The sequence below is a fragment of the Callorhinus ursinus genome, unplaced genomic scaffold (genome assembly GCF_003265705.2).
Source record: "Callorhinus ursinus isolate GAN/ISIS: 27379988/994484 unplaced genomic scaffold, GSC_fseal_2.0 scaffold3, whole genome shotgun sequence".
Lineage (NCBI taxonomy): Eukaryota > Metazoa > Chordata > Mammalia > Carnivora > Otariidae > Callorhinus > Callorhinus ursinus.
The window spans coordinates 16,767,124-16,786,659 of NW_027397065.1; the positions used below are offsets into that span (position 1 = coordinate 16,767,124).

At 34.5% G+C, this 19,536-nt stretch overlaps 1 protein-coding gene across 3 annotated transcripts in view; it reads left to right on the forward strand.

Annotated features, from left to right (window-relative positions):
* FAM174A (family with sequence similarity 174 member A) overlaps window positions 1-18,812 on the forward strand; it is a 34,734-nt gene extending 15,922 nt beyond the window's left edge. Inside the window, exons 2-3 of one of the 3 annotated variants that reach the window (XM_025866841.2) lie at window positions 3,554-3,688; window positions 18,203-18,812. In XM_025866841.2, the coding sequence (XP_025722626.1) occupies window positions 3,554-3,688; window positions 18,203-18,206 (139 nt within the window). In that variant the 3' untranslated portion in view covers window positions 18,207-18,812. Of the gene's footprint in view, window positions 1-3,553; window positions 3,693-10,027; window positions 11,742-18,202 lie in introns of those variants that run through there. The other 2 variants (XM_073888566.1, XM_025866842.2) reach the window with 2 other exon arrangements.
* The last annotated feature ends 724 nt before the right edge of the window (window positions 18,813-19,536 follow it).

The window sequence follows — 19,536 nt, forward strand, 5'->3', positions numbered from 1 at the left end:
GCAAGTCCTGCATCGGGCTCCCTGCTCAGCGGGGAGTCTTGTTTCTCCCTCTGACCCTCTTCCCTCTCGTGCTCTCTGTCTCTCACTCTCTCTCTCTCAAATAAATAAATAAAATCTTTAAAAAAAAATTGTGTGAGTTTTAAAGCCCCCTTACACTTTTGCTTAAAAAATAAGGCACATTGCCTATTAAAAAATAAAAGTAGCCTTTTTATTTAAACTTTCAGTATACTTTTATTATGCATATTGTATTTTATGTTTAATATTTACTACTTTAACTAGATGGTTCAGCTACTTTGAATCAGCTCAGTAATTTTGAAGCTTTACTGATGTTTTTGACCTTTCCTGAGAAAAATCACTGCATATGGATATATTTGATGTTTTTATACCCATGTTGCTATCACAATCATGTAGCCATCAGTGCCTCGATCTTTGGACTTAGGGGATACTTTTTATTTTTTTAGAAATTGCATTTCAACTTTAAATTCTATTTAACAGCACACAGTTATGAATTAGTAACATTTACTAAAATGCTAACTTCATTTAAATTGAACTGCATTCCCCCACTTATTTGGTGCCCAATAATGTACCTTCTGCATATATGAAATAGGTTCTTGTTTTTAAAGAGCTTGCATTCATGTTTGGAAAACAGCATTTATATAAATGATTAAAGGAGAGTGCAAGCTAGAATGAATAACAAAGTGCTCACACTGATGCAAACATTGGCACTATACAAAGATAGAGAAAATAGCATTGCTAGCCAGATTAGCCATTCACTGAAAGTTTGGGAATTCATTCAAGAGAGGATGAAGACCTTGGGAGTGGAGAACAATGTCAGCTGAGATAAAATTGCAAAAGTCCTTAAGGTCTATGTTTGTATCCTTTTCTTTTTTAAGACTTGCCAGGGTATCCTGTGACTGGCAATGACTAGGTTATTGGCATATTGATACTTGATATATAGTATATGACCCGGGATGATCTTGTTTTTTCCAAAAATGATTCACATGATATTAATTTCTTCTTTGTTCACTGAAAATGCGAGAATGTTTGGAAAGCCATATATGGTGTAAAAACTTGAGTGAAAACCTGGCAAAAGGGAAGAGGAGAAATTCTAACTCTGAATATCCTTAACTTAGACTGCCAAGTGGCTTCGCTCACTCTTGTGTATTCACTTTTTTAAACCAAAGGAATGCTTGAAGATGTTATTCAGTTATGTGGTTCAAAAGGACTAATGGTGAACTATAATCCCCTGGACCTTTTTATTCCTACTTCCAGGGTCAGTATTTTTATGTTCTTAGTTTTTCTGTGAATTACTTTCAGAAGTCTAAATCACAGGTTGGTACACTATGGCCCATCAGCCAGATCTGGTTCACTGACCTATTTTTTTAAGACCTAGGAACCAAGATTTTTTTTTTTTTTTTTTTTTTTACATTTTTGAAGGGTTGTAAAAAAACCAAACTAAAAACAAAAAATTAAGGTGGATATGTGTCAAGAGACCATATGTGGTCTTTAGAGTCTGTAATATTTACTATTTGATCCTTTGCAGAAAAAGTTTAGATTTTTGATCTACATAGGGTGTGAGTATGTGTGAATGTGCACAAACATGCACACATATATGTACTTGTTAATGTAACAACCTAAACATTTAAGTTCTCACTATATAAAGACTAGCTTATACTTCTTAGTGCCATTTTTTTTTTTTTTAAGTCTTAACATTAGTATTAACTCTTACATTGGTTACATTTGTAGTTTTAAATACTATACTTTAACCTCTTGTTTACTGTTCAGCGCCTTTGGGTAGGTATATAGATAGATCTATAGGCAGTAACTAGTGGAAGCTTACTTGGTTTTTATCTATGCTTAGTGTAATTTTCTAAATTTTCACCACTGAGACCAGGTACTTTACACTCAGAAGCTAGCACAATGCCTGATGCTTACTAAAACTCAAATATCTCTTTTTAAAAAAAAAACAAAAAACTCTTCATTTTATTGGTCTTTTCTGCTTTCTATGCTCTGTTTTTTGTTGTTGTTGATTTTAAAAAGTTTATTCATTTATTTGACAGAGAGAGACACAGCGAGAGAGGGAACGCAAGCAGGGGGAGTGGGAGAGGGAGAAGCAGGCCTCCCACTGAGCAGGAAGCCCAATGCGGGGCTCAATCCCAGGACCCCGGGATCATGACCTGAGCCGAAGGCAGATGCTTAATGACTGAGCCACCCAGGCGCCCCAACTCAAATATCTCTTGAGCATGTGTTTATATGTATCTGTGTATTATATGTATGTATGTGTAGGACAGTTTGTCTCCCAGGGGGATCCCCACAGTCACATATGTAGAAACTTTAGCTCTTTACAGTTGGCCGTGTAGTCATGGTTTTTATTATCACACTTGTTACATCGAATAAAGTGACCCAGAAACATTTAAGTAAACTTTTATGTTGTTACTTACTGAAATATCTTCTATTTTGTTCTTAATCTCCCATAGACATTTGTGTAAAATACATTTTCTTGTGTGTGGATTTGAGGTTATTTCATTGGCGGTAACTTAGGCATTGTAGGGTCAGATTTGGAGCACTGAGCTAGAATATGATTTCACTCAGACCCTGAATAAATATTTAAAGAGCATCTTAATCAGACACTGCTACAAAGTAGTAATACAGTGGTGAACAAGACATGCAAGTTCCACTCATGGAACTTAGTGGGAGAGAGGCAAATAAACACTCAAATAACCATATACATAAGCAAATATAAATGCAAATTGAAGTAAATAATGTGAAGAAAAAAGTTATTTGAGAGAAAAGCATAGAGTATGATTCTAAGTCAGAGAGACTTTGTTATGTATTCAAATAATGATTAATGTTTAGCACCCTGAAATATTTTCATTTCTCTAGAGCAGTGGTTCTGAAACTTTAGCAGTGCATCATACTGACAAGAAGTGTTTGTTAAAACACGGGTTTCTGGGCCCCAAGTTCAGCATTTGTCATTTACTAGGTCTGAGTGGGCATGAAGATTTGCATTTCTAATAAATTCCTAGATGATTGTGATTCTGCTTAGTTCCTTCTCCTTGGAAACTCTGATTTAATTATGTGGAGATAAGGACTAATATACCAAGGGTGATTCTGACATGTAGCCAGGTTTGTAAGCTACTTAGTGCAGAATTTGAACATGTATATACATAATAGTTTCTTAGTGGGACAGAAAGTACCTAATCCTGCACAGTGGTAAGAAGGCATGGGTAAGGTAGGGGAAAGGCTGGAATAGAAGGCTTCAGTGAACGTACGGTTCCTTAAAGATTTATCTGTCCATACCATAAGCTGATAGAGAAGGGAGTAGGTCAGATGGAAGAAATGGTACACAACAAGTAGGATAGATTTTGTTTCATAAATAATCCTACGTAGTAAATCATTTACATTTCTGAAATGTAGTCATTCTGATATTGAGTGCCTCTGATGTCAGCCACAGAGGGATAATTTATTTTTAGTTTAAGTAAATATAAAGTAAGGATCATCTATGCCATATTCAAATAATTTTTATTTATTATTAATATGTTCTATTTAATAGGATGAGAAGAAGAAACCGAAAGACTAGGAGATATGGAGTTTTGGACACTAACATAGAAAACATGGAGTTGACACCTTTAGAACAAGATGATGAGGATGATGATAACACTTTGTTTGATGCCAATCATCCTCGAAGGTAAGTAAAGTGTTGGGCAGTTTCATTCCATGAATTAGGGAGGCAAGTCCTTGATAAGTAAATAAAGTAGAAAAAATACAGTATTTCATTTAGCAGTTTTTATCCTAACAGATTTTATTCGGTTCTATTTAATGAAGTTTTTGTGCTACCCAACCAATAGCTCACATGCATATTGCTTTGCTAAAATAGGTATAAATAATAGAATACCATTCCAAAAAGAAATCTGTATTATAGTTCTCCTTGCAGAGCTTTGTCCTTTTAACTGCTACATACTGACAAGTAATATGTACTAAGTTTTTATGTGTGTGTGAGAGAGAGAAATATTAGTAAAAAATTGATTTTCTTTTTGCATTCTGAAGATATTTTGATTTTAGTCTGTGCTCCTCTATTTGTAAATCATGCTTTCACTCAAAATTGTGGGACTGATGGTCTGCTAGTATAGCTGCGTTATCTATTCTCAGATCTGTTCTTGCTGAGTGTTAAGACCGTTCCTAAGAGATTTGTATAAGCAGAATTACATGGTTATAGATTTAGTTTCAAAGCAAATGGGATAAGGAAAGGAGGTAATAAAGATTCCACTTAGTAGGGAAAGACATGTTGAAACAGAGGGGAGACTATTTGGCTAAAGGAAAACTAGAGTCCACAATCAGGTACAACAAATACCATGAGTACAGAAATCTTGGCTTTTTATACATGCAAGGTTGGGAGGATCAGCTCTGGCAGAACATAGGGATCTGCAAGGTTTTTTGTTGGTTGGTTGGTTGGTTGGTTTTTGAGGGAAATATGTAGAGTTTTTTTTTTTTTTTAATTTTTTTTATTGTTATGTTAATCACCATATATTACATCATTAGTTTTTGATGCAGTGTTCCATGATTCATTGTTTGTTCATAACACCCAGTGCACCATGCAAAACGTGCCCTCCTCAATACCCATCACCAGGCTAACCCATCCCCCCACCCTCCTCCCCTCTAGAACCCTCAGTTTGTTTTTCAGAGTCCATCATCTCTCATGGTTCGTCTCCCCCTCTGACATACTCCCCTTTTCTTCCTCTCCTGTTATCTTCTTCTTTTCCTTTTTTCTTATAATATGTTGCGTTGGAAATATGTAGAGTTTTACAATCTGTTAAAGAGTTTGGTATTACACTGATGTTATTGGAGAACCATTTGTGTTGTTTGTGTGGAGAGTATCTAATGAGATAATCAGATTTGTGTTGTGGAATAATACTTCTTGTATTAGTGGGAAAGTTGGCCTAGAAGAGATGAAGGATGAGAGGGACAGACCAGGGAATGTAGGAGGCACATAAAGAAGGGAATGATTTCCATGAGATTAAATTACCTGTAGTTATCTTTTATTTTGCAGCCTGCCTCATCACAGACCTTTCTCCAATACTTACCCTCTTTTTTTTTTAAAGTAGTTCCTCACATTCACTTTTCATGAATTATGTGTTCTATTAGGGAGCTAGACATTAATCAGAGTTACTTAATAAACAGAATAAGCATAGGGTGATATGTAACTTGTAGTGGGGACATAGAACAAATAACCAAAAACTAATGGTCCATAAACACCTCTTGGACATGATATGTTAATTGAGACCTTAAATGAGTAGAAATTAGCAAAATTAAAAGTGGATATAGGGGTGGGGGTTGGAGAGAGAACAGCAGGCAACAAAGTACCAGAAGCAAAAGAGAGTGTAGAGTATTCAAGGAACTAAAAGAAGTTAAATAGATGCTATATTAATATCTGTGAGAATAAATGAATGAGGGAATGAATAATTTTTGAGCTTTGAATGCAAAAATAAGAGTGATGGGTAAGGCAGGACAAAGAATCAAAAGGCAGATCATGATCCATGGCAGTCAGTGAGAAGTCACTCAACAGATTATGAAAAGCCACTTGGAAAATTTTAAGACAAGGAAACATAATCAAAGTTGTGTTTTGAAGATTACATAAATTGGAGAAAAGCAAGATAAGGAGTAAGGTAACCAGGAAGACCAGTTAGATGGTACAAGTACATGGGGTGGCCAACACCAGAGTGATAGCAAGAGAAATAGAAAGGAGTAAATTATTAAAGAGACTTTGAAAAATATTATGAACAAAATTTAGTAATTTTGTTTGGAGGGTAAAGGAGAAAGAAATGGTTATAATAATGGAGAAGCATGTTTCGGGGGTAATGATAATTATCAATGATATCAGTGATAATGGCATCATCTTCAGATTTTTAGTAGTATGACCCCATATATTTAAAAAAAAAGACTTAGAACTTTAATATAGATATGTTTAGTTAAAGTAAGAACAGCAAATAAACAGTGCTTACCTATTCATTCATTCATTCATTTATTCACTCATCCAAGAAATGAATGATGGAGCAGCTATTTATATAGCAACTGTTGAATGTCTGGCATTGATCTGGCCACTTGGGATACACTACAGCCACAAAACAGAAAAGAAAAAGAAAAACATCCTGACTTTGTGAAGCTTAACTTCTAGTTGTGAAAAGGTGAGATTGGGAGGTTGACAATTTTCATTTTCACTTGTCCTTCTATATCCTCCTATGTTGATTTTTTTTCTCAAAGATCACATATTTGTACATTACTTTAGAAAAAATTTGCCTTTTGTTTGGGAATAATTTCAGAGCTTCAGAATAGTTATAAGAATAAAAATAGTACAGAGAATATCCTATTATTCTTAAATCTAGATTTACTGACATTTTACTTCATTTGTTCTCTTGTGTGCTTTTTTCCTATCTTATAGATACAGAAGAATGCATATTCCTCATTTTATATTTACCTAATGTTCTGATGTTTCCTTATAATTAGATTCAAGTTATGCATTCTTACCTGAAATACCATATAGATCATGACATGTCTTTCTCAGGGTATCCTATCTGGAGACACACAGTGCCCTTCTTTCTTAGCAGTAGTAATTTTGATGCACCTGCTTAAGGTTTTGCCCCGTTTCTTTAGTATGTTACTATTTTTTCCCCATTGCAACTAATAAGACATTTTAAAATCATGAAAATATTCTGCTTTTATCAAAATTTTCCCCTAAGTTTAGCAGTCATTAGTCTTGATTCTTGCCTGATCTAATCTTCACTGTGATAGTTGCAAAAATAATAATTTTCCAGCTTCAACATTTCCTCCATATTTACCAATCAGCATTGATATTGTAGTATAAGCAAGAGCTCCCCCTCATTCCTTCTGTATTCATTTATCTAACTATTGACAGTATGGAGTCATGATTTTTCTTCTTTTTCATTGCTGTCCTTGCCAGAGAGAGCCTCTTCAAGCTGGCTTCTGTGCCCTTGTTACTTGCTTCCATTTTTTTTTTAAAGATTTTATTTATTTATTTGAGAGAGAGAGAATGAGAGATAGAGAGCACGAGAGGGAAGAGGGTCAGAGGGAGAAGCAGACTCCCTGCTGAGCAGGGAGTCCGCTGCAGGACTCGATCCCGGGACTCCAGGATCATGACCTGAGCCGAAGGCAGTCACTTAACCAACTGAGCCACCCAGGTGCCCAACTTCCATTTTTTTTTTTTTTTTTAAAGCAGTTCCTCACATTCTGGCCTAGCAAGATGTTCCAGGCTCATTTTTACCTACCCTCCCCTAGTGATGGAATTAGCCATTTCTCCAAAGAGCCTTGGTTTCTTTGAGTGGGCACTAAGTGAGCTCTTTGTTATTGAAGTGTGTCCTTACTTCTTGGCCCCTTCAGCAGACAGGTCTATGAAATGTATGTATACGTGCACACACACACGCATGCCCATATACATGCATATTCACATATATAGGCATACTTTACATAGTATTTCTTCAGACCTCCCATTCTACCTTGCTGGTCTATTGCCACTGTGTTCTTTCTTGCCTTCTTCCTTTTCCATAGTTGCATTCTCTTTGTTCCATCATGAGAATGACTTCCAACAATCTTCTGGATCCCAACATCAGCATTTACTTATTTACTCAATTCTGTAATAAAACTAATACAGTTTCAGAATCGCTTTGCCTATGGCACTAAAATAAACAAGCCTTCTAGGAAGGTTTAGGATTTGTTAGTTTTCTCCTCACAACACCATCTTGCCCAAGACTGAGATTATATTATTAGATATGTAAGTGATTCGGCCTTGATTCCTCCTCCCTCTTCAGTGTGTTTATCATAATTATTTGAAATGTAATTGAAGTCATTGGAACTTGCTTTCTGTTTTAGATGTTTTCCTCCCCTTCCCATTGTCATTATCATTTTTAATATGAAATATACTAACATGCTTCCAAAATTAAAAACTATACACATTTTTTTTGAATATTATCCACACACATACACTCAAAGAAGTATCATTCTCTCTTGTATTCTTTCCTCTCCATTCTCACCACCTCACCCCTTGTAGGTAATCACTTTCATTATTTATCTGGTTTATCTTCCCTGGATAAAAGTTGGCAGAAATATGTATTTCTTAACACTTTTCTTTCTTATACAAGAGGTAACATACAATATATGTTCTTTTATATTTTTTTGTTGCACTTTGTAATATCTCCTGTAAGTCATGCTGTATAAGTTCATAGAGATATTTTTCATTTTTAACAGCTGCATAGTATCCCATGGTGTGTAGGTACCTTCGTTTATTCAGTCCATTGCCTACACTTTGACATGTAGGTAGTTTTCAAATTATACTTCAATGAATAACCTTGTGCATATGTATTTTTATATTGTTGCAGGTGCATTTTCAGGGTAAATTTCTAGAACTGGGATTATAGGTCAAAAGGTGTGAATCAGTTTCAACCATGAAATTGAGAGGTGACTATGAGGCATCCCAGTAGACATAGCAAATTGCATGGATTCATTTTTTTTCATTAAAAACAGTGATAAACTGCCTGCCATTTGTCCCCAAATACTCTACTAAGCTATGGGGATATGGTGGTGAACAAAATTGGGCGAAATGCCCATCCCCATTTTAGTTAACAATCTAGTATATATACATAGGCCAGAAATACAGAACAAAGACATTTTGGCAAGAGTTGGGATTCCCCTTTACTGGTTTTTGACCTTGCCAAAATCAGGGGTAATGTTCTTCTCTAGGGCAGACCTACTTTTGTCTCTTTTAAAATGAAGCAATAAGATGGATATTTCAGTACACTGAGAAACAAACAGTTTTTCTGTGTTCTTTTTATTCTTCTTCACCCAGTATTAAACATCATTTCAATAACACCTACACTGATTCTAGACCTCTGCTTTGATTTTTTTCATAGTCTGCATTTGCAGACCCGTTTTTGTGACTCTTACTTAGGGGAAGGTATATACATTTCTTTTCTGTGACAGTCTTATTGTAGAAAACAGTCATTTTCTGCTACTGACAACAGTTTCATAGAGGTGTGTTTATATTTCTTTTACCATCTGAAGCTTAGAGATTATTGTCTGTGTTAAGATATACAGTCTGAACTCTGCTGCTTCATTTGAAGCTGATTCATTGGGCAAGACTCTCTCTGATCTTCTAATGTTAGTATTAGAGATTAAACATGCATTATGCCATCAATTTAGTCAACATTTCAAATTTATCCTGTGGGAAAGATACATATAGATCTTATTGTGACTGATTTACGTAACATTATCAGGGTTAATGCCATTTGTTTCTCCCATCAATAAAGGGGGAAAATCAGTACTTTTATATGGAGAGTGTATTATAAGGTATTTTTAGGCCCTGAAAGAGGACTTCCACCTAAGATTTCCCAGCAGTCCTACCATATAAATGGTAGGAAAAAACCAAGGGAATGGATGAAGATAATTGGTAGATGTCTTTAGAAGGATAAGATCAGGGGTCTTATCACTGAGCCCAGGGAAGAGCCTGGACATAGTGGGGTAACAGAACTACACTAGGAGCAATTATAATAGTCACTTGTTAGTAAGTATCTACTTGAGTGCAGAATATACAGATGCTGTGCTAGGCTCCTTACGTATATTATGGAATCATTTAGTCAGTCGTGTAAAGTAGTTCCTTTTGGTCTTATTTTAAAGATAAGAAATCTGAGGCTCAGAGAGTTGAAGTAATTTGGGCTTCTCTTCCTGCTGTAATTTAATTCCATTTTTTTAAATATTTGATTTATACCTTTATAAAGAGAATAATTGTAAATTCTCTTCATTCTGTCTTCTATATCAGCTCTTGCTATTACTCTTTATTTTGCAAAGGAGGACCCTAAAAGTGAAGAATGTAAATATTATGATATACCTACCTTGCCAACTGCAGTGCAGAATCATACTAGTTTATAGTATAATTGCTGGTAATTCTTGTGGGATTAGCTCTTACTGATGCTGCCTTCATTGTTTAAGTGCTTTCTAAAATTAGTTCCTCTTTATTTTCCAGATTTTATCCACAGAATAACAGGAAGCAAGTTATTTCCAGAGAGGCAAATGAATTTCCTTGCTTATAATTTTATCACAGCATAAAACCATCCTTTTGTAGTCAGCTCTTTCTGAGAGGAATGTTTTTATTGTGGTTTTTAATACATCAGAATTTTAATGATTGTTGTTGGTAGTTAGGATTTGGGGTAATTATTTTCACTGTTTCTTTGTATTAGAGGGAACCATATGAACCTGCCAATATATGGTTTTATCTAAATTTCAAGGAAATGTATTATTTCATGTAATAGTATGCCACAGATAGGACCGACTCCAAACAGTGCGTCAAGGCTCTGTCTCCTTTTCTTTGTGATTCCCTTGGTTTTGCACACCATGTGTTGTCTTCTATTTTAGGCTGATAATAGGATGATGCCAGCAGTTCCTATAATCATACCTAGAATGGTAACTTTCAGTGGAAGATAGGGACTTGCTCTCTTGTGTACCTTCCTTAGGAATGAGAAAAATTTCCCCAGAAACTTTAAACAGAGCTGGGCTTTTTTGTTTGTTTGTTTTTGCTTTCCATATCATTGGTCATGTGGCCATTTCTAAATTAAACCCTGGGAAGAAAAATGGAAGTACCATGATTAGCTCAGAATTATCATTTGTGTTTGAATAAATACTGAGAAGTTAACCACCATTACCACTATATCTAGTATTTTAAGCACTGAGGTTAATGCAATCAAATTGGGAAAATGTACAAATGTGAAAAAAAATAACTTGAGCAATTTGGTTAATAAAATTTCTCTTAAATTTGCTATTGACATCCTAATTTTGTATTTTAGGGGTAATTTCTTATGTTTGGTTACTGAAACATTTTGCACAAAGATTTTATAAAACTAAAAGACAAACGTCAACTCTAACTTTTTTTGGGTGTTTCAGCCCTCTTCGATAGAAAAACTGATGAGGAATTAGATAGCATATACTGACTAAAAACTACCTTAATTTTCTCAAAGAAAAATATTGGAAACAAATACTCATAACCAGTCCTTAAAACAGTTTAAAACAGTGCTTTATGACACAAAACCACAAATGGGAACAATACTCTTGCTATTCTGTTTGATTTCTACTGAACCGTAAAATTATTAGTATTTTATGATGATGTACACTTTAAGACATTTTAACAATCTTGCTAGCAGCTTCTAAAAGCTGACACTTACAGCATCACTTCAAGGCTATTGTAGTAATTTTTGTCAAGAATGTAATTTTTAAAACCTAAACTTGCTTTTTAGCTACTTTTGTTCTGCTTCATTAAATTTAATATTGTATGTCTTCATTACATTTGTGCTCAATGTTACTTGACCACAAAATATTTTCTGGTTATTAACATCAGGATATCAGAATTAGAAAGCAGATTTGATATAAATATTTAACCAGAAACACTCATTAAAAAGATCTTATTCAAACAGTTTCCAATTTGAAAATAGTTCTAATTTCTAAAACACTACTTTCAATGTGAAACTTAACATATTATCAGAATAAACACTAAGGTTATTCAAAATAAATAGAATGTAGGAATGTGTCAATTACTAATGTTTATGTTAGATAAAAATTGGTATTTTAGGATGTGTAGTGGTGTGTTACTAGTAGGATCATCTGTACTTTTTTGCTTGAAGTGTATTATCCTGTATTTGTCATTACTGGAATGATAGAAGTAATAAGTAATAAAAGGTAATGAAGAACCTTCATGTTGTTCTTTTTTTGGTATGTTTTACTTTTCTGTGGCCTTAGAAGAAAATTTGCCTTGCCCCATTAATAATTAGGCATCACACACAATATGCTTATTAGTTAAGAACATGAATCATGGGGTGCCTGGGTGGCTCAGTCATTAAGCGTCTGCCTTCAGCTCAGGTCATGATCCCAGGGTCCTGGGATCGAGCCCCACATTGGGCTTCCTGCTCCATGGGAAGCCTGCTTCTCCCTCTCCCACTCCCCCTGCTTGTGTTCCCTCTCTCCCTGTGTCTCTCTCTGTCAAATAAATAAATAAAATCTTTAAAAAAAAAAAAAAACATGAATCATTTGTGTATTATTTTAACAAATGTTGTGTAACCTCAAATTTTATTTGCTAATGCTATTTTCTCATCTCATTGCACGATCTAGAGTTGTCCTGTCTAATTTGATAGCTACTAGCCACATGTGGCTCTTGGGCGTTTGAAATGTGACTAGTGTGACTGAGGAACTGAAGTTTTAATTGTATTGAATTTTACTATAAATTGCCAGATGTGGCTAGTGGCTGTTATATTGGACAGAAAAGACCTGGAGCAAAAGTGTTTGATCTAGTTTAAATTAATTCTATTAAATGAAAACTTATAAAACAATTAAATCACAAATTTCTGTTTATATAGCAGTTGATCCATTTAATGAAATGTTTACTGCTTTTGTTCAGGATTCATATTTTGTGATTGTTTGGATTGCAGTTTCTCTAAGGTGAGATAGATGGATATGGGAGGCAAAGCATAACTACCCATGAGGTTGATATGTGTGAATAGGGTTAAAGACAATACAGGGATAAACATCTCAAGTTTATGGACAGAAAAGTTATAAACACAATTATGCCATTAAACTTTCCCAGTGTTCTCATTATAATATTCTTTAAAATCCACAGATACTCTATCCATTCTTTAAAATCCTTAGATACTGTATCTTTAAAAGAACTTGGGAGAGGGGAAAAAAAAAAGCCATACCTCCAGGAATCTATTTGCAAATTTATTTAAGTGAATAAAGAGTATCAATACTCTTGACTCCACTAGGACAGTTTTGTTTTGTTTCCAAACCTGATGTGATTTGTAGCTGTTTTGATAAAGATCTTCTGAGTAAGCTTTTAAGTTATCCTTTAAAATAGTGTATTTTCTTTTAATCAGTGTATCATTGTATAATATGAAGAGGCAGAACATTCATGAGGTTTGAAAAGTACTCAAACTGAGGTTTCCATAAAATTTATTAATAACTTCACATTCACCTTACCTCACAGAAAAGCATGGTGATTTTTTTTTATTGTATTAAGAATACTTAACAGATCTATCTTCTTAAATTTTTAGATGTACAATATAATATTAACCATACGTGCAATGCTGTCGGACAAATCTCTAGAACTTACTCATCTTGCATAACTCAAACTTTATGCCCATTGAATAGCAACTCCCCATTTCACTCTCCTCTCAAACCTCAGCAACCACCAGTTTACTCTCTGCTTCTCTAAGATTGACTATTTTTTACTACTTTTTTACTTTTGTCTATTTTAATGAAGAACATAGACTTACAGAAGTTTTTTTCTGAATTTAGGAGTTTTTCTCATGTCATAAGAAGTCTGTAGTAATTGGCTCCTGGTATTGATTCAATGGCTATTTGATCATAGGGTCTACGTTTATGCAGTTTTCTCCAACCTTCCCTCATGCTTGTCTTGTCTTGCTTATATGGCTGCTGTAATTTCAGCCATTGCATCTGTGTTTCAGGCAACAAGAGCCTGGAAGGCAAGAACTCACCTCACATCACTCTCTATCAGGACATCAAAATTTCTCAGAACTACCCTCTTCTTCCCAACAGTCTTTTGCCCACCTCGCTAGCAGAAACACAAACAAACAAACAAAAAGTCAATATTTTATTAGCAAACAAAAAGGAGATAATAAGTGTTGAATAGACAGTTTATAATATGTCACCCTGACTATTCAGAATGTTTTCTGAAGGTTAAATTTGGCAGCTGGTAAGAGAGAAATATTTGGGTTTGGAGGTCACTGAATAAAGGTATGAGTTCTAAGGAATTACTGTTCACGAGTAGCAGTTTTACAGAGCAGTAAGATAGGCATTTAACATAAACAGATTAGCTTTTATTTTTTTTTAGCACGGTGGGAATTCTGTAAATGGTGGAACAATAGAGCATTTGACATCTGGTCTAATCTTTAGACTTCAGCGACGAAATCGTCATGACTGAGAAGTATTGTGGTAAAATAAGGAGCAGCAGAATATGATTATGTAGACTCAAGCACTTCTTGAGCTTCTGGCATTGATAACAATCTCCTTACTTCAGTCTCCCAAATCTTGGCTCTTCTTCCTTACCAAGTCACCTGACAAATTGTGTGACTGGACTGCATCTCTAAATGCTTTTTCAGCTTGGGCTCTAATGATTTCTGTTTTCATCCTGAAGACTTCCATAAAAAGACATGCTTAATCTCTTAGAAACTGTTTTATCCCATTCTTATGAAGAAGAAGGACTTATCCAGTAAATAATTGATCAGGATGGTACTAGAATTCAGACTTCCTTTCTAGGCCAAGGTTTTTTGTCCTCTAAGTGATTTCCATGCTGTATTTGTGGCTCTATAATAAGAGCAGGGAATTATGTTTATTGTTTTTCTTCTTTTTTCTTTTTTTGTCATAACCATCTTCCCCAGTATCAAGCAGTTTTCCTGGCAAATCATAGCTCAGTATATGTTTGGTGATTGAATGAATGTCATTTTTTTAAAAAAATGTACTTAAATGTTAAACTTAGTAGCACACACAGCCCAATATGTTGCATACCCTATTTTAAATAAATCAAGACGTTAAGTATTGTGGTTACCTATGCCTGTCTTCACATGAGACTGTATTTGAAATAGATTTGTCTGTACTTGTTCTCCATGTCAATACCATAGAATGTGGTTGAGCAAGGGTATGATGTTCTTAGAGTTTTTTAGATCTTAAATTCTAAATGGTGAAAAACTTGAACTTCTTAATTTCAGTAGATATTTACAGCTTAAAAATTGTCAATTCAAAATTTAAACATAATACATCTTTCCCTTACTCCCTTCACTCTAAGGTGATATAAGTTCTGTGGAGATTTGTACCATTTAATCTAAGACATTATTAATTTTAAGCTGTTACACTAAGAAAGAAAAAATAGTCAATTATGAAATAATATGATATTTCATGTAATGCAGGAACTGTACATATCAGCTTCTCAATACCTTTACATTCTTCATTGCTTCTAAAGAATTTGGCAGTTGCTTCTGCCTTCACTGCATTTCTTGGTTTGTAATAGTTTCTCAGAACGGAAATTAGCAGAGTTTTGTCTACCTGGGACATTGGGACCTCTTCTCATTTTTAAAGACATGGTTGTTTCTTGGAAAAATATGGAATTCACACCATTGTTCCAGTAATAAACTATACCCTGCTACTTTCTTTTCTTTGTACATATACAGTAACTTTTGCTTCAGTGATGATTCATGATATTATCTTTTTTTTAGTATATGTGCTGCCGAAGTGAGCACCATGATATTATCTTTTTAAAGGCATTCCAAACATTAAACTCATTCCTTGTAATACCAACAACACATATAATTCTGTTGAAGTGATAACAGTACCAAGAGCTTGATCAACTTTGTGCACATATAGGCAGTGACAACTATGTAGTAACTACCACCTGTCTGATGGCAATTCTAAGATGCCTGCCATCAATTGGAAGGTGCATCTCAAGGTCAGTGATGTTAATATATGAAAATATATTTTAGAAACTATGAAATATAGTCTATCCATACGAGAAGGTAGCCTTACTCTATTGCTTGGTTTTGGGGCTTGAGCCTCTGGTCCTGCCACTTCTGCCAAAAGAGGCTCTTGTTAACGAGTCCACATGGATTATGCTATGTACTCCTGGCTCTGTCTCCCAGCTTCTTTGAGTCTCCAGTCTGCCTTATACAATTTTGCCTCTCCTAGTACTGGTAACCCTTGGTTATTTTCCTCATACTATGCTAAGGCTCCACATTTTTCAAATTGCTGTGAGAACTCTGAGAAACTGAGTTTGGGGTAGAAAATAGGAGAGTTCACTGAAGAGGTGATATTTGAGTTGTAGTTACTTTTAAAACTAGTAAGTTATTCAAATAAGAGCCTTATGATAAAGGAAAGTTGTATGTGAAGTTAAAGCATGCATCAAGGGATGCCCCGTATGAGAGTGTGTGCATGTGGTATGTTGTGAGCCTCTTTAGAACACAGGCTATGTCCTAGGGTCATGGAAAATCAGTCAGATTTGGGGCCAGATCTAGAAGGCCATGTTAAAAATATATATATTAAAGATACAAATTTTACCATTTGTGAAAATGGTCATAAACATCAACTGCTTTGGAGTGGAGTGATTCCATGAGATATATGTTCTAGTAAAAGGAACCAGTGAGCCTATGAAAAAATTAGAGTTGGGAAGAAACTAAGGTCTAATATTTTGAAGTTGTTTCAGTTGTTCACTTGAGAGGCATCAAAACAGAAGAAAAAGCTAGTTTAGGAGGGGAAGAAAATGAAAAACTCTGACAAGACAGTAATACTCAATAGAATGCAGAGAGGACCTCGGTATCCACCCCTCCCCCAGTGGAATGGTGACTAGGTAGGTTGCATTACCACTGTGAGTTAAGAGGGTTCAGAGGAAGACCAGGTTTAAGGCTAGAAGATGATGGGTTTGATTCTTGATAGGTTAAAATTGTTTCGTATGGGGCATGTAGAGAAAGAACATCTTCAGTGTTGGTGATCTGTACTTTAGTCATGCCAAAGAAATTAGGGAATGGTGGTTCTGCATAGCACATTATAAGTGTTAGGCAGGATGAAACATCTGGAATGGAATTCTGAGGAAATCCCAACTCAAGGAATGCAGTATTCTAAGTAGGAAAGCAGGTTGTACGGTCTGGAAAATAAAAAGAGGTTCAATAAAATGTTTGGTATATGAAAAATAATAGACAGGTATACATGTTCACCTGTTTTGGGGTTGATTATGAATCTTAAAATGCATTCCTGAAACTGTACATTAAGAGATTGTTCATGTACTAGGTACTTCTTGATTCCAAAACATCTTATAAACATTGTTAAATGTTGCCTAGGTTCTCAAAAGTGGTCTGAGTTCAAAAGTCTATTTAATGCTACAGTTGGGAATTAGGTACCTATCATTTTATGTTCTTACTCTGCTAAATGGAACTGCAAGTTTTATTAATCTAATTTTTTTCATAGTCCACAAATTCATTATCGAAACGATCAAGAGTTTCAGTCATGCAAAGGACAAGAGTTGTGTAAAATGAGGACTAGGTTACATTGTTTTTTAATAACCTTCAATATTTTTGTTAAAAAACTTAAATTTATCCTCAAATTAAAATATATTAGACTTTCATTAGCTTTAGGTTGTTTACTAAAGATTCAGATAAAACAATAAATTAGAAGAGAGTATTATTCATATCTCCAATGAAGTTCTAAATGTTAATGGTGATTATAAAGAAAGATTTATTTAGTTAGTAAGATTTGCACAACTTTGGCTGTTCTTTTACTCCAAATACTTTTTGTTGTAATGGTTCTTACTAGCAGAAGTTTCTTGGGACCTATGGTTTAGATTAACAGTACAGCCTGATGTATAATTAGAATTAAGGTCAATAAAGATGTATGTGATAAAAATATAACCTCATATTACCATAAACTCGTAAGTAAAGTAAGAAAATAGGCAAACCTATGGAAAACCTCTTTATGGATACATTTTGAAACTGTATGATAAATATTAAAAATATTTTTGTGGGGGGCACCAGGATGGCTTAGTCAGTTAAGCGTTGGACTCTTGGTTTTGGCTGAAGTTGTGATCTCCTGGTTGTGAGATGGAGCCCCTGCTCTCAGTCCAGAGTCTTCTTGGGATTCTTTCTCCCTTTCCCTCTGCCCCTCCCACTGGTGTGTGTGCAGGTGCACGTGTGCTTGCTCTCTCTCTCAAATAAATAAATTAAAAAAAAACACATTTTTTTTTGTTTGTTTCAGAGTATACTTTAGGCCCACAGCTTTCATTAAATCCTCATTTCTGAGGGTTTAGAAATAGAATCAGTTAAGAATTGTATTTACAGAAACTATAGAAACAAATAACTATATTGTTTACTTAAGTCAGTTAAGAATATTATATGAGGGTATCACTTTAGTATGACTGAAATAATTTTTAATTACCCACACAAATCTCTTTGAAAATGTTAGAATCATATTTCGAAAGATAGAATCTGATATAATTAATATAGGCAAAATAATCATGTGTTTTATCAGTGCCATTCATTATAATTCCCTCAAACACTGTCATTACCTTCCTGCCACTCCAAACCTTCAGGAATATTTTAAAACGTTTAAATTTGTTCCAGGATGACTATTTCAAGTTTTGTTTTATTTTTTTTTCTTGCAGATAAGAATGTGCCTTTTGATGAGAGGACTTCATCTTTCTACAATGAAGAGCAGAATTTCTATGTTTAAGGAATAAGAAGCCACTTTATCACTGGGGGTGGGGGGGTATTTAAGTTACATATATTATGACAAACTTTAATTTGTTGTTGCAGTAAATACTGTGTCATTTTGTTATGTCTTTGTATGTATAGAAGTGCTCTTAATGGGCTCAGAGTTGTTGGGAGTGAACTGCACTATAATAGAAATCTGTGTGAAAATTACTCTAATTACTTTAGAGCAGGGTGTTCTCTGATCAGTTACTGTTTCTTGCTTACCATATTGTAAACAATTTTATATATTAATCAGTTAATGTTGTTTTGTTTGGGTTCTTTTTTTTTTTTTTTTGGAGGGTTGCCCATTGGTTGTTTTTCTTTTTCTCCATTAATTGTTTTTTGCTGAAACTGTAATCCCAGCAGCAAACTGGTGTGTAAAAATAATTTAAGATTTCTTTACAGAGATGTATTCCCCATTTTTGTGGGAAAAAGAAGCCAACTTTATTACTTTGCATTTGGTTTTTTTTAGATATTAATAAATGAGTTCTGTGCAAAAAAATAAATATGATTTAAAAATGACTTTTAAAGTGGTACAGACAGAATATGTTTACAAAATAAATACAAAGAGTATAAAATTATATATTAACAAAAGTATTTTAATGGTTTCTAGAAAAATTTTTCAAAAATAGGTTATTGTATTTAGCAACTTGTTAAGATACCTACTTTGATTAGATATTTTAGGAAATGGTGAATTTCAAAGCCATTTTATTTATTTGCAGTATTGTGAAAGATAGAAGTAATGGCATAGCCTTCCAATCATATATTAAAGTGCAGGAGAGTAAGAAATTAAAGTAAGTGTGTAGACTTTGGAGTCAGACAGACCTGGATACAGAGATTGACTTAACAGCTCTGAACAAATTATTTAACCCTGTTGAGCTTCAGTTTTTCACATTCTACAAAATTAGAGGGCAACTTATAGGAAAAGCATGGGTCTCAAATTTAGTTCCTTATAGAGGCCAAGGATGTAATGTAAATATGTGGTGTCTGTCAGGATAGGCTAAGTTTTATAGTAGTAACAGATGGTCCCCAAATCACAGTGGGTTACAACAAAGATTTATTTCTCACTCATGCTGCCCATTTGTTATGGACTGTGATTTTGCTCTTCATTATCTTTTCTTCAGGGTCAAGGCTAATGGAGAAACCTCTGCTTGGAATATTACCTCGTAGCTAAATGTCCAGCTGTGTGAACTGCATGCTAGTTCATAAGCTTCTGCCCTAAAGTGATATATTTCATTTCCATCTA